The sequence below is a fragment of the Seriola lalandi genome, unplaced genomic scaffold, assembly GCF_002814215.2.
Source record: "Seriola lalandi dorsalis isolate HSWRI2012SDOR001 ecotype SW California unplaced genomic scaffold, Sedor1 jcf7180002054559, whole genome shotgun sequence".
NCBI lineage: Eukaryota > Metazoa > Chordata > Actinopteri > Carangiformes > Carangidae > Seriola > Seriola lalandi.
Window position 1 is genome coordinate 617,827 of NW_019525112.1, and position 12,512 is coordinate 630,338.

Consider the following 12,512-nt stretch of genomic DNA (forward strand, 5'->3'; position numbering starts at 1 on the left):
TATTTGACTCAAAAATGACTTTTCTTGCTTTGATAGATGTCAACACTTATGCTGTGCCTCAGTTTAGGTGAGACTGATATTCCAAGAGGCCCCACAATTCAATCAGGGTCACAGCCCATGAGGTAAGCCATGGTTATGAATATGAATGTAATCATGTGTCCACTAAATAACTGCATTGACATTCAAGTGTAACATGGGGGTGTTCAGGCCAAAGTTATCATACATGACAATATTCTGAGGGTAAAGATCTGCTGTTGGGCTGCAGGTGTTTTTACTTAACATCTTGCAACAGCAGTATTTAATAGGTCTTAGTATAATTTGAAATATTCTATTTTGCAGTAAACATAATTAAATACAAGGTCTGAATCTTTTAGATTTTTAGTCCTTTCTTTGGTTCCATTTTACATTTGTTTTTCAAGTCTGTCTTCTCAGGTCCATATGTACATGAAAAGATTTTTTGTTTCTTTAAATGGTTCCTGCTGTCAATACTGCCCAAGTGATAGGGCACAAAATCCATAGTCCTTTCTGTGTAAAGATGGATTATTAAGTTCAGCAAACACTAATATGAAACTTCAGAAGTCTGTGTCAGACAAATTAAGAGGGTATCCTTCAAAGTTGGTCCATCACATACATTGAAATCACTTTAGAAAGAGATCTTTGCAGCCAGTACTGACAGGAGGAACATTTACTGTTTCAATGTACATATGGCCTGTAAGTACTGTATTAATGAATGTGAATTGTGAAATTACTGATAGCAAAGTAGCTGTATTCATGACATGTACCCTACTTAATGTTCATAATCCCAAAATGTGACCCTTCACATCAGTGGTAATGCAAAATCTTTACCGTTTACTTCAGAGTTAACAACAGATTGATTACTATATAGGGGGTAGAGAGCTACAGTACACTGTATTATATCACATTTATCTTACTTTAGATTTAAATTATTCACTTCATCCTCTGAGATGTTAAAGATAGAGTCTTCTTTGTTTAGAAATGTTTTATTTGTTAATTGAGCATATATAATGGAGTGGGTGATGTCGCATGCATGATGAAAACAAGGGGGGTGTAAGTGCAGGACAGCTGGTTACAAACATGCAGGTTGTATTGTACTGTACTGTGTCAATTCTTTACAAATAATCCCAACTGAGATGGAGCAATTTTGTTTCTCAGCTATGCAGCAATTACAAAAATAACTATGTACAAGATCCCTCTTGTCAATTCATTACTGTTTTAAACAGTGTTAACAGTAAATGGAAACGGAGACATAAAATCTTTATGCAGTAGTGTTCATTGGGCCAGGCAGAGCAAGCTACCTGTTGTATGCCCTCTCCTTCTTGGCCCTTTCTAAGGCCTTGTCCATGGTCTTCTCATTCTCACCTCTACATTTGGGGCAGTACCACTTTCCCTTGGGCTTATGATGGAGCCCAACACAGGAGAAATGAAACCACTCAATAGGACATTCATCGTTATCGCAGCCAATCATCTCGCCATAGGACACCTGCTCACACAGGCAGTATGTTGGCTCATCTGGATCAATGGGCAGGTCTGGAGGTGACACTTCTCTCTCAGACTTTCCTTTTGACCGTTTCTTCTTCTTAGAAGATGTTTTGGCACGTTTTTCCCGGGATGCCCCCACTCCCACTTCCTCGGCGTGATCCAGACCCCCGTAACTTTCCCGACTTTCCCCATTTTTCTGACGTCTTGAGCGTTTTCCACCAGCCTTGTCTGTGCCACCTGAGCCTGGGGTAACCTCATCACGCTTCTTATCATGGTGGCCAGGTTTGCCTGGAGTGATGGTGGCTGATGATGAGGACATCATGGATGTTGCAGTGGTTGTCATGGATGTTGCTGTGGGAACGTGGCTCTCTGGGACTTCTTGAGAGGAAAGGAGAACTTCAGAATGCCAGTCTATTTGTCGTGTTCGGTTTTCAACCAACTCCACCTGAAACAAAGAACATTCATTCAAGTTATATATAGTTATATTCTGTAAAGTTATATAAAGTGGCAAGCTGTAGTTTGGCCTTTCTAACATCATGTAATATAAATCATCAATTTTCTGCAGGAACCAAACTTGAACAAACCTTAAACGGCTTAATTTAACATACTGAAAAAAAAAAAAAAAAGTCGGGACATTCTTCTTGTTTATCCAATTGTGTTATTACAGTTAAGACTTTGCTGGGATCTATGGGTATAGAAACATCACTAAACGAAGCTTTACAGTAGTTCAACCCCAGTTTAATGATATTATCTAAACCACTTCTCTAGGAGTTAATGTTCGTATTACAATCATTACCCAAATTATACATTTTAAACATCTCATTTCAACTTTGACATACCAAACATATATCAGAGGTGAAGGTTAAATATGGTGTTAAGTTTCTGGTACGTCTTTAGCATGTAACAATAACAATAATAAGCTGATTTGGTGTTCATTGCAAATGTTCAAAGAAATTTTGGTCTCTGGTAATGACTTCAGTAAAGTTCATTGAAAACCTAATACACTCCAAAACAAAATGGCCATTTAGCAGGTCCATAAATCCTTTTTTTCCCTCTTTATCTACTCAAGAGTAAGAGTGAGAACAGATGTTACATGAATGCACTCCTCTATCCTCAAACAGTCACACACATTCAGATCTGGAAGTTTGCCAGTGAGCAGCTCCACTGAAACAGCTGCAGGGTGTTCTCTTCATACCATTTGACCAGCAATCTGGATCTTTTCATCTCCGAGCTCTTGACTGCGGATCAGTGCCCTCTGAATCGATAACTGAAGTTTGCGCCTCTGAAGTGAATCAGATTCCCGGCGATATCGTTCATAAGCATCATCAAGCTCCTTCAGAACATCTGTCAAAGAAGTAGTCACAGGGAAAAAAAAAATAGGTGGGATAGGCATACTGAAATTAACACACTCAAAAGTACACACAAATGTTCTCCTACAGCTTATTTCTCACTCATAATGGATTACTTCCTTGATTGTCTATTGTGAGGAGTGATCAATACTTTTGTATGCATTTTACAATATAATTTTTTTTTAACCTCTTCAGTACTTTTTAAGATTTGAAAGAGACTTGTATCCACACTGCCTGGCTTCTTTACCTTGATACTTGGCATCAATTTCCTTCATGAGAGACACACTTCTCTGCAGGTCAAAGGGTAGTGATTCCACCAGGTCCAAATACTCCTCAACATAATTCACAACAACGTGGCCTGGGTCACCATTGGTCGGGTTCAACATCGCGGACTTGTCTTCACCACAGGACACTCCGACACCTGCACCTGTTAAAAAGAAGTTATTATGTATGTATGATGTAAAACCATTCTGCTAATGGGGCATGTAATGCTCCAATTTTCAAACATATGTATGTTTCTTGGCAACTATAACTGCATTCACTTGCACCAGACTACTCGGATTTAATATACATCATTGTCCATGTCATCAATATATAGTGATGTCCATAATGAGGTAGCTGAGATCTGTCCAGAAATATAAATTGTACGGTCAAAATGTGAAAGGGGGAGGGGGCAACTGATCTGTAGACAGCCATCCTGAAAATTGCTACGTGTAATAGGAATCTGCCAACAGAGATCACTGCTACTAACGAGTACAACAAAAGCTCAGTAAGAATATAATTAACTGGCCGATGACTTCGTATGTATAACAAAGTACTTGAAGTTGTTATTAAGTGCCCCTCATTGTTATGCAAGGTCGGAGAAGACAGCAAAGCTAAACAGTAACGTTAGCTAGCTCGACTTCTCGGTTATCTATAACGTTAACGAGGATGGGGATGAATCGTAAACCGACAAGCTAATGTGAAAAAAAACCCGCAAGCGACTTCACTGTTGAGCTTCAACGTTTCCATCACAAACAGACTCAGTCCCAGCGTGTAGCGATAGCCACGATTTCTAACGCTAACTACGACTATACAACCCTGTTGGCAACTTTATGTTAACGTCAAGCAACGTGAACCAACTTTGTCCTCGTTCCGAGTTTGAGCTGGAGAAACCTTTACTCTAAGCAAAACACAAAACGAAATATTATTTGACCTACGTGTGCCGTTGGCTGACAACGCTAGCAAAATGTTTAAACAAACGATACCCTGATGGGACAAAGATTAAGCAACGCTCAGAGAAAAGGTTTAACCACCTCTTCATTCACCCACAGCGTAAACAATTACAAAACACTTAAATCAATATGCTAACGTCACACAAACAAACCACCCAAGTCTGAATCATCACTAACGTTACAGGCAATAATTTAGACACTTAAATTAGTCCAACTTCTATCATCTTTAAATGTTAGCCAAATTAGCTTCTGTTAGCCTTTAACATATACGGATACTGAACGGACCATGTCCATAAGCTCTGTAAAATAAACGCTAGACAAAACGTTGCGCTTGAATAGTTGGTAGGCGAGCAGCTCGCAGAATAACTTACCTGTGTGGATTTTAGTTTTTCTGTAGCTACTCAGTAGCTGACGTTAACGTTTAACAGTCCGGGATGCTGCTCTCGTTGCTAACGCTAGGGTCGTGTGTGGAGAGTCGGACTCGCTAGCCCTGGAGCAGCTAATGTTAGCTGGTGGCTAAAGTGCCTGAACAAATATGTTAAACTGTGCCCATATAGTTTTTGCAGTACGAGGCGACTATATGAACCACAGACAAAGGTTTAATTAATCAAATTCTTCTTAGCTTTAACAATGCATTTCTGAAATGTATATTATTTTTTTGTGAGCATTATTTATATATTATATTTATATGACCACTTACAGAATTCCCTTTGCTTTAGCACTGACAGGATTTTTCAGCGGTCTCATTGACTGTAGTAACAAACATGACCATAGTATTTCCATTTTGCAAGTCAATATTGCCACCCTGTGGCAACAAAGGTAAACTGCCATGATGTAGGTTGCTTTTAGGAACTTGTTCAAAAATTCACTCACACAAAATTTAATTTATTATTTATTTGAAAATTCAAACAGGTTTCTGTTTTTTTCTGACCCCATTTATCAGACCATGTTTCTTTGATGGGCTGTCAACACGTTAGTGTGTATATTTTGCACCAGATTTTGAGCACTGTCTTTGAGAGAATAGTTCACACCTCTTTAACCTTCTTTCTAATTCTACTTTATGACAACATTTTCCACCAATCAACCCATAGGCTGTATTAGTTTTGGTAACAGTTTTTAAGAATGCAAAAAATTGTGCATGTATGAATGTATCGCTTTTTAACAACAACAATCGTGATCAATTTTCAGTTGGCTTGTTTTCAGCTTTCAAATAACTTTTTAAAGGCTGAGCCAATCTCCTGGATCATGTCCGAGGTGGTGGTGGACCTGCCGTGTTGCTGGAATGCTTGACTGTTGCACTGTCTGGTAAGTGAACAGGCTCCAAATGCTGCAACCACTGATGGACTCACACTGCAGGAGAACAAAAATAATGGATTAGACAACGTAAAACCACACATATGTGAAACATTTATTTATTTCTGCAATATGACACTTTAAGAAGGACCATAATAGTGTTTGTGCATGTTTTAGCAATTAACTTTTGATTAATACCCATCAGCTTTACCATTTGACAACAGCAAAACATTAGGGCTTCAATTAAAGATTTTCATTATCAATTACTTTGTCCATAATTCTTGATTAATCCTTTTATCCATAAAATGTCCAAACAAGTGTGAAAAAATCCCACCAACGGTTCCCTGAGCCTAACATAATGTCTTCAAATGTATTGTTCTTTTTTCCCCAGCATCCTCACCTTGCAGAACCTAAGGATAGAAAATGTTTGGCATTTCTGCTTGAAAAATGGCTGAAATTATTAACCTATTACCAAAATAGCTAACTATTAATTATATATACATTAACTAATCAATTGTTTCACTTATGATTTCAACTCCATAATAGATTAATACAAAAGTGACTAAATATTCAGTAGGATGGATTACCTAACTCAGGAAACTTTTCAGACTCTGCAGTTTGATTTTGATTTTCATAACATGGTGAAGTGAATGGAAACCACTGGGTGCTGTAGAGGTATATATAAAATAATGTTTTGGAAATAGTTCACATAATGCAAAATTTATGCACTTTGTATGTCATGTACTTAAACATGTACAGACACTTGTATGATCCTTTAAAGGTGTTATATTCTACATTAACAAGCCAAACATGTCTTCACCTTCTCAGCAGTCCAGCTGCAGAGGCAGCATGGGCCCAGTGTGCCAGCACTCCCATAGATCCAGACAGGAGATCACCCTGTCCACCACATCGTCTCCCACTGCCCTCAATACTGCATGAGATCACTGAAAACAAGAAGTCTCAACTTCAGATGACAAAAACAAAAGAGTATCCCAGTATGTATATTGAAGTAGTGATTTACACCAATGGAAAAGGCGACTAATCGGCTGGAAAAGTTTAAAGCATGTCTGACAAAGTTGTGTTTATACTGTATATGGGCTTGATACTAACCCTTGCTGCCGTCTGTAATGAGATCCTGTTCTCCTTTTAGCACCAGAGTGAGGTTGCCCATGGCTACACTGAGCTGCATGACACTGCGTTGATGATCACTGCCGTCCATGGGTTCATGGTGCTGAGACAGCAACACACAGAAAACACACACACACACACACACATTGAAACACAGAATCACATTTTAATGCCATCAACTGGTGACTGAGAGGACTATACCGAGAGACCCACCAGTGCCTCATATAGTCGGGTGAACTCCATGAAGTTAGGTGTGAGGATACCCTTCTGGTACCCTTGAATAACAGATGGTTGCTGCGTAACTAGCCATAATCCGTCCTGTTGAAAACAAACAAACAAAACACACACGCGCACAGTGACTCAGTGACTGTGTATGGCTTTGTAAATAAAATCCCATCTGTTCAACAGCTGGAACTCAATTTTATCAAGACTTACTGCATCAATGACTATCGGGATATCTCTTGCTTTACACTTCTCTATCACCTCCTAAAAGCGAGAGAAAAAAAGTGTTATCTTGAGATAATATGATAACTAAATATCATTCATAAATCCTTCAGTAGCACTCAGCACAGTGTAATTCAGGCTGCATTAAACATTTTTATTTGTACAGATATGCAGTATCTGTGTCCTCACTCCAGTCATACTTGGGTAATAATTCCAAGTCCAATGTAGAATTCTCCTAAATTGCCCAAAAGATATTCCTAGTGTCAAATATATACATTCCTCTACCCACAACGGACTGATGGATCACAGCTAAAAGTGTCACTTAAGCAGCAGCGTTCATGTGCTTCTACAGGGTTGGTAAACATGAGTGTGCTCTTTACTGAAGCCATGTTTTTGAAATCAAACAAAACTTTTCACACTTATCAGTCACAGGGAGCCACAAACAGGTGAGGTTGTGATTGTGCACACAGTAGCTGACCTAAGAGACTGTTCTCAATGCAAGGGAGAGTGAATATATTCGACATGCCTTAGCTGTTTTCAGTAACAAGTCTTCTCTCCCTAGACCTGGTCCCACCACAAGGCCGTGCAGTCTTGGGAGCCATTTCTCAATCTCTTCCACTGCATTAGGACTGTCCCTTGACACACATACACACACACACACACACATACACACATAAATAAAGACACACTTATTAGATGTGTCTGAATGCACAAATTATGAAGTTGTACCCTGGTTATGCTCTTATTCCGTGAACGTAATTACCTTTTTTGTTATGCCTTCGCGTATAAATAATCTTGGTTTTAACAGATAAAAAGTCTTATGGATGTTACCATGGCAACCATGAACTCACAATGCACTTTGATGACTTATAACAACAGTCATACTGATTTCTACCTATTGTGACACTTTGTGATGAGAAGGCATATAAACAACACTGACTGAGGACGCCACAATCATACTGACTTTCACCACAGGCTCTAAGTTCATTTGATAACAGAACCCATAGGGTACGACAGAAATGTAAACAGCTTACCGGCACCGTGGCGTGCCATAACCAAATTCTCCACGTTGTAAAATTATAGTGAGAAAACACCAAGATGATCATAACAACTTGTTTCTTTTTATACAATTGGTAAACTAATTATAGGCAACTGCAAAATCTGACCTACTACACTATTATAATTCTACTTATTAATTTCAAAACTTGTTATAACACAACATCAAGGTTTACAACAACTCTTGTGAACATGTTCGGTATCTATACTTCATCATAAACACAGGCATCATAGAAATGGTTACCAAACTTTTAACAATGCAGTATTTGTGCATGAAAATACTCATTTTTATGTAAATAAACACACATTATTCCTTTATTAATGATAACTTTGCTGTCAGTGAGGAAAACCCTGTACTTACAGAACAGGATGAACTATGAGCTCTGGGCTGTATGATTTGATGACAGTCGCAGCATCTTTGGTGCAGAACACATGAGACAAGTCAGCTCCCTGGAAACAAGAAAAAAAAAAAGCAGCGTCACTGTACCAGGGCCGGACTAAAAGTGATAATTTTACATTTTGTAAAATTAATGTTTAATCCGTCAGAATGATTATTTACCACTTTCAGTGCAGAGATGGCAGCAAAGTATGGAGCTCCAGTATAGCTTTAGGAGGTGAAGACAAAAAGAATTAGAGTAAATGTTCTATAGACTGACAAATTAAACTCTTGTTTGGTGAATGCTGGTCATTGGTCTTTGTGTCACATACTCTTGGCATCCTCCAATGATCCCAATACGTCCGTCTTGTCCCTTGTGCTTTTTGGATGTGAGTGGAGGGACTATACTCTTTACTAGTGAGAGGATATCATCATCCATGCCTCTGTGTGATGTAGACCCCAAGCTGCAGTAGCGTTCAAACACTGAGGAAATAAACAATGTGAGAGCTTTAAAGTGTGGAGTACTTGCTAGACCTGAGTCAGCAGCTAATCTACGCTTTTACCTTCCACGGACAGAAGATGACAAAAGTTTGGCAACCAAAATGAACAACAAGTACACATATAAAACCGAAAAAAAAAATGTAGTGAAAATAAAGATAAATCAACAAGTGACGACTGGAGTGACTGCTCCATCACTGAGCTTTCACATTACAGCTGACACGCCTGTAATTTCCATTTCCTCCTCCACACATTCTCCCTCCAGGCTGCAAACATGACACCGACGCCAATACCTAATGCCTGAGGATCTGCGTCTGACAGTTGACTCTGTTGGGTGTAACAGTCTGCCTGCGGTGAGGGGCGTCTGAGATGACTGGATTGGCCACGTGTACATGACTGAGAGGCACTGGAGAACACAGGTGCACGTGCAGCAGGAGCCGTCTTGGAGGGAGTGGCAGCAGAGCTGGGTGTGGCAGAGGAGATACTGGAGAACATCTGCCCGAGCATCTGAAGCATGTGCAGCTCCCTCGCGTGTTCGGCTTCTCTGCGGCGGTCTTCTGCCTGCAAGCGCTGCTCCTCCATCCGGTAGAAGTTGTCCTCGGCCTGGGCGCTCTGCTCCAGGAACTGCTCCATTAGTTTCTCCATGGGGAAGTTAGCACGCCTCTTCCTTGGTCGCTTGGGTGTCCTGGCTGATAGATTACCGGCCGACTGGCTGCTGTTATGTGGTCTTACTGAAGTGCCTAAAGTAGAGAGGGGTGAGACATGACGTGATGCATCTTTGAGCATATGCAATCAACTAAGGATGGTATTAGAATTTTTTTTATAAAACAATGCATCCATCTAACACAGAAGAACAAATGAACATGGACATGGAGGGAGAGCTTACTGTTATTGCCCACTGTCACTTTAACTGGAATAGGGATGGGGACAGTTGGGTACTCCAGCTTCACTTCAGTCTCTGCAGGATAAGGACACTCCCCTGTGCCCTCGGAGTATACATCTTGAGCATCCTCTCCATCCTCCTCCAGGCCATCCACGGCCTCCTCTCCTCCCGCCCCGCTGTCTATGAACTCCTGAGGGTCAAGAGCAGGCCGGTTGCTTAAAATCCTCTCCATGGTGTCATAAAACTTACAAATCTTGTGATACTGCCCGTTGTTCCGTAGATTACCCTCCTTTGCCAACAGGTACTGTCTCTTGAGGCTTTTGATCCGCACCCTACATTGTTCCGGCGTCCTCTCAAACCCCATCGCTCCCAGCCTCCGGGAAACGTCGCGGTACACGAAGCTGTTTCGGAAGTTTCCATCCAGCGCTGCCTGGATGTCCTGCTCCCCCCAGATGTTCAACAAGGTCCTCGTCTCAACGTCCGACCACAAGAAGCCCCGCGTTGTGTTCGCTTGCATAGCGGATTCGGACGGACTCGCTTTGAGTAACCTCCACCACACGGAGTTGAAAGGAGATGTTGACACTGCGGATTATGATGGACGTCTGGATCTTTGCTCTCAGCTGCATCAAAGCCGCGGGGCGCCGCTATCCCAAACAACGTCAACACCAAGACCTGGTCGGTGAGCTTGTTTACAAGGACTTGCCGGAGTAACACTTCTAGTTTTCAACTTGGGAACCATTCCAATAGCTTATACAGATCAACTCTCTGTGTGCTAGCTAAAACCTGCCCGTCTATGTTTGTCCCTTTACGTCGTTAGCAAAATGCGTCGCTTGGTACTTTGAGATAAACTGACTGGGAATCGGCTTTCCCAATTTCTTTTCACGCCCTTATCCTTCATTGGGTACATTTCAAAACTGACCTCTGATCAGTCCTACAAGGGGCAACTTCACCTTTCTCCGCCTGCTCCTCCGCCCATTCTAGGTGTCTTCCGGGTCCTAGAGACCTTGATTACAAACCTGCCAACTACTCGATCGTCATGGAGAAGCACGGACAGGCTTTAGAGGTAGTTAAGCTAACGTTGTAGCCACATGGACGCTACAATGAAAAACAATTCATAATACTTCCTTCACTTTACCCTCTCGTTCAAAAAGACCAAGGTGACGATAATCGACAGTGCAACTGTGACAGAGCAAAAGGCGAGCATCTGAATCTGTTGCGACATGTTGTCATTCATTCCTTTCTCTAACTACAGCCACCGACACATGAAGCTTTTCCACGAGTGGAAGCTCCGCGCTTCTTCTTACCTAAACTGTAACTGCGTTTCAACGCTGTCAACTGTGCACAAACGATCCTGATCATGAGGCCCCCTTAACCCAGTGCAGCAGTACAGGAAGAAAAGGCTTGTGATGCCTTTACGGACTCCTCGGACACTCCTTTCTCGCTGTAGGCTGAAATCTGACAACAAACGAGGAGCAGCCAAACAGGAAGTTAAAGCTGCACTTCTTCTAATAGCCTCTAGAAATGCTGGTTGCAAAATTAGGCCAATCATGTTCCCCCATAGGAAGTCCCACTATTATTTATTTAGTCACCATCGTGATAAAATTAAAAAAAATTAAATAAAGTGTCTTTCTGTCCATACTGTAAAATAAAGGGTAGCTATTACTGTACTGACCACTAAAAGTTAGATACCTAACCAAAATGATAACAAACATTAACGTTGTATATATATATTTTTTCTTTTTCTTTTTTTTTTAGCATTAGTTATTTGCAAGTGTGACACCTAAATGTCACATTTCAAAATTTGAGAACAAAAAGCATAGGATTACAATATTTAGAGTGCAGAATAAATGGCATCATATGAAAGGCAAACATATTGTAAAATCATAATAAAATATATTACTGTTACATTTGTTGTCCTTTGCTTAGCAGAGAAGAATGAAGCACTGTTTTGTGTCCCACCAAGTGTTTTAATGTCTTGTTACAAATGTTATTCCATTACAGCAGGACATGAACGCAGCGCATGGGTTCATGAAACTAGAATTGACTTAAAATCTTAAACATAAAATTAAAATGAAAAAAAAAAGTCACATGAAAATAAAATACAGTATACGAATCATTCAATAAAACTAAAAAGATGTATGCTTTATATTGACAAAGTGTACAAGGTGACTCGAGGAACCAGCTATTTTTCAAGAGAATTCAGTTTTCACGTTTTTTTGACACAGGAACTGTGTCATGGTCAATCTCCAGTAAGTAAACTATCACCCGCCCACGAGGGCGATCCAATGTAACAAATCGGGCCTATCAATAGCGTGTGAATTATTGCCCTGAGTTGAGCCTTGTAGGTAAAAAAAACTAGGCTGTGTACAAATCCTTCCTCCTTAATATACCAACCTAGGCACAAAAGACTAAAGCACAAACGGAAACATCTGAAATGTGCCGAAGACATCAAGATTTTATTTAATATTTGTAATTAGTGCATTTTGCAAGTTTGATTTACTCACAATGTTTTTTCCTTTTTGTTTTTTTTTGCCCATTTTTTGTCTCATTTCTGCAGCTGCTTTTGATAGATCATTTGTGTCTAATTTCCTTATCTTAAATTATCCCATTTTTTGGTGTAAATTGTTTTTCTAAAGTAAGTCAGTAAGTAAAGTGTATCACTACCTCTCTAGATCAGATGTCACGTGGGCCCTCACAATGACAGACAAAAGAAAAAGAAAACTAATTGAGACATAGGCTAGTAAAAAAAAGTAAAATATAGATAAACAATA

The 12,512-nt window shown here is 40.2% G+C and overlaps 2 protein-coding genes across 3 annotated transcripts; both read right to left on the reverse strand.

Moving 5' to 3' along the window:
* Positions 1 to 982: 982 nt before the first annotated feature.
* ing1 (inhibitor of growth family, member 1) lies at positions 983 to 4,717 on the reverse strand. Of its 2 annotated transcripts, none has more exons than XM_023415916.2 (4): positions 4,435 to 4,717; positions 3,097 to 3,276; positions 2,696 to 2,844; positions 983 to 1,945 (listed from the first exon to the last, which is right to left on the reverse strand). In XM_023415916.2, the coding sequence occupies exons 2-4, from the start codon at positions 3,233 to 3,235 to the stop codon at positions 1,313 to 1,315; spliced, it is 921 nt and encodes a 306-aa protein (XP_023271684.1). In that variant the 5' UTR covers positions 3,236 to 3,276; positions 4,435 to 4,717; the 3' UTR covers positions 983 to 1,312. The 2 variants fall into 2 exon arrangements, with proteins under 2 accessions (XP_023271684.1, XP_087032616.1); XM_087176490.1 differs by lacking the exon at positions 4,435 to 4,717 and adding an exon at positions 4,049 to 4,306.
* A 225-nt stretch (positions 4,718 to 4,942) lies between these two features.
* Positions 4,943 to 11,183, reverse strand: naxd (NAD(P)HX dehydratase). Its single transcript, XM_023415930.2, has 11 exons — positions 9,745 to 11,183; positions 9,152 to 9,598; positions 8,693 to 8,843; positions 8,544 to 8,589; positions 8,346 to 8,434; positions 7,455 to 7,563; positions 6,920 to 6,970; positions 6,698 to 6,802; positions 6,467 to 6,587; positions 6,177 to 6,300; positions 4,943 to 5,413 (listed from the first exon to the last, which is right to left on the reverse strand). Exons 1-11 carry the CDS (start codon positions 10,256 to 10,258, stop codon positions 5,263 to 5,265), a joined length of 1,908 nt encoding a protein of 635 aa, XP_023271698.1. The 5' UTR covers positions 10,259 to 11,183; the 3' UTR covers positions 4,943 to 5,262.
* Between the last annotated feature and the right edge of the window lie 1,329 nt (positions 11,184 to 12,512).

What these genes read in the sequence shown, in the direction of transcription:
- ing1 (XM_023415916.2), bottom strand. Translation starts at nt 3,235, where the DNA reads ATGTTGAACCCGACCAATGGTGACCCAGGCCACGTTGTTGTGAATTAT. An exon ending in AATTGATGCCAAGTATCAAG is followed by an intron (nt 2,845 to 3,096) that starts GTAAAGAAGCCA and finishes CTTCTTTGACAG; the next exon opens with ATGTTCTGAAGGAGCTTGAT. An exon ending in TCCAGATTGCTGGTCAAATG is followed by an intron (nt 1,946 to 2,695) that starts GTATGAAGAGAA and finishes TCTTTGTTTCAG; the next exon opens with GTGGAGTTGGTTGAAAACCG.
- naxd (XM_023415930.2), bottom strand. Translation starts at nt 10,258, where the DNA reads ATGCAAGCGAACACAACGCGGGGCTTCTTGTGGTCGGACGTTGAGACG. An exon ending in ATCATTGGAGGATGCCAAGA is followed by an intron (nt 8,590 to 8,692) that starts GTATGTGACACA and finishes CACCTCCTAAAG; the next exon opens with CTATACTGGAGCTCCATACT. An exon ending in CCCGACTATATGAGGCACTG is followed by an intron (nt 6,588 to 6,697) that starts GTGGGTCTCTCG and finishes TTGCTGTCTCAG; the next exon opens with CACCATGAACCCATGGACGG.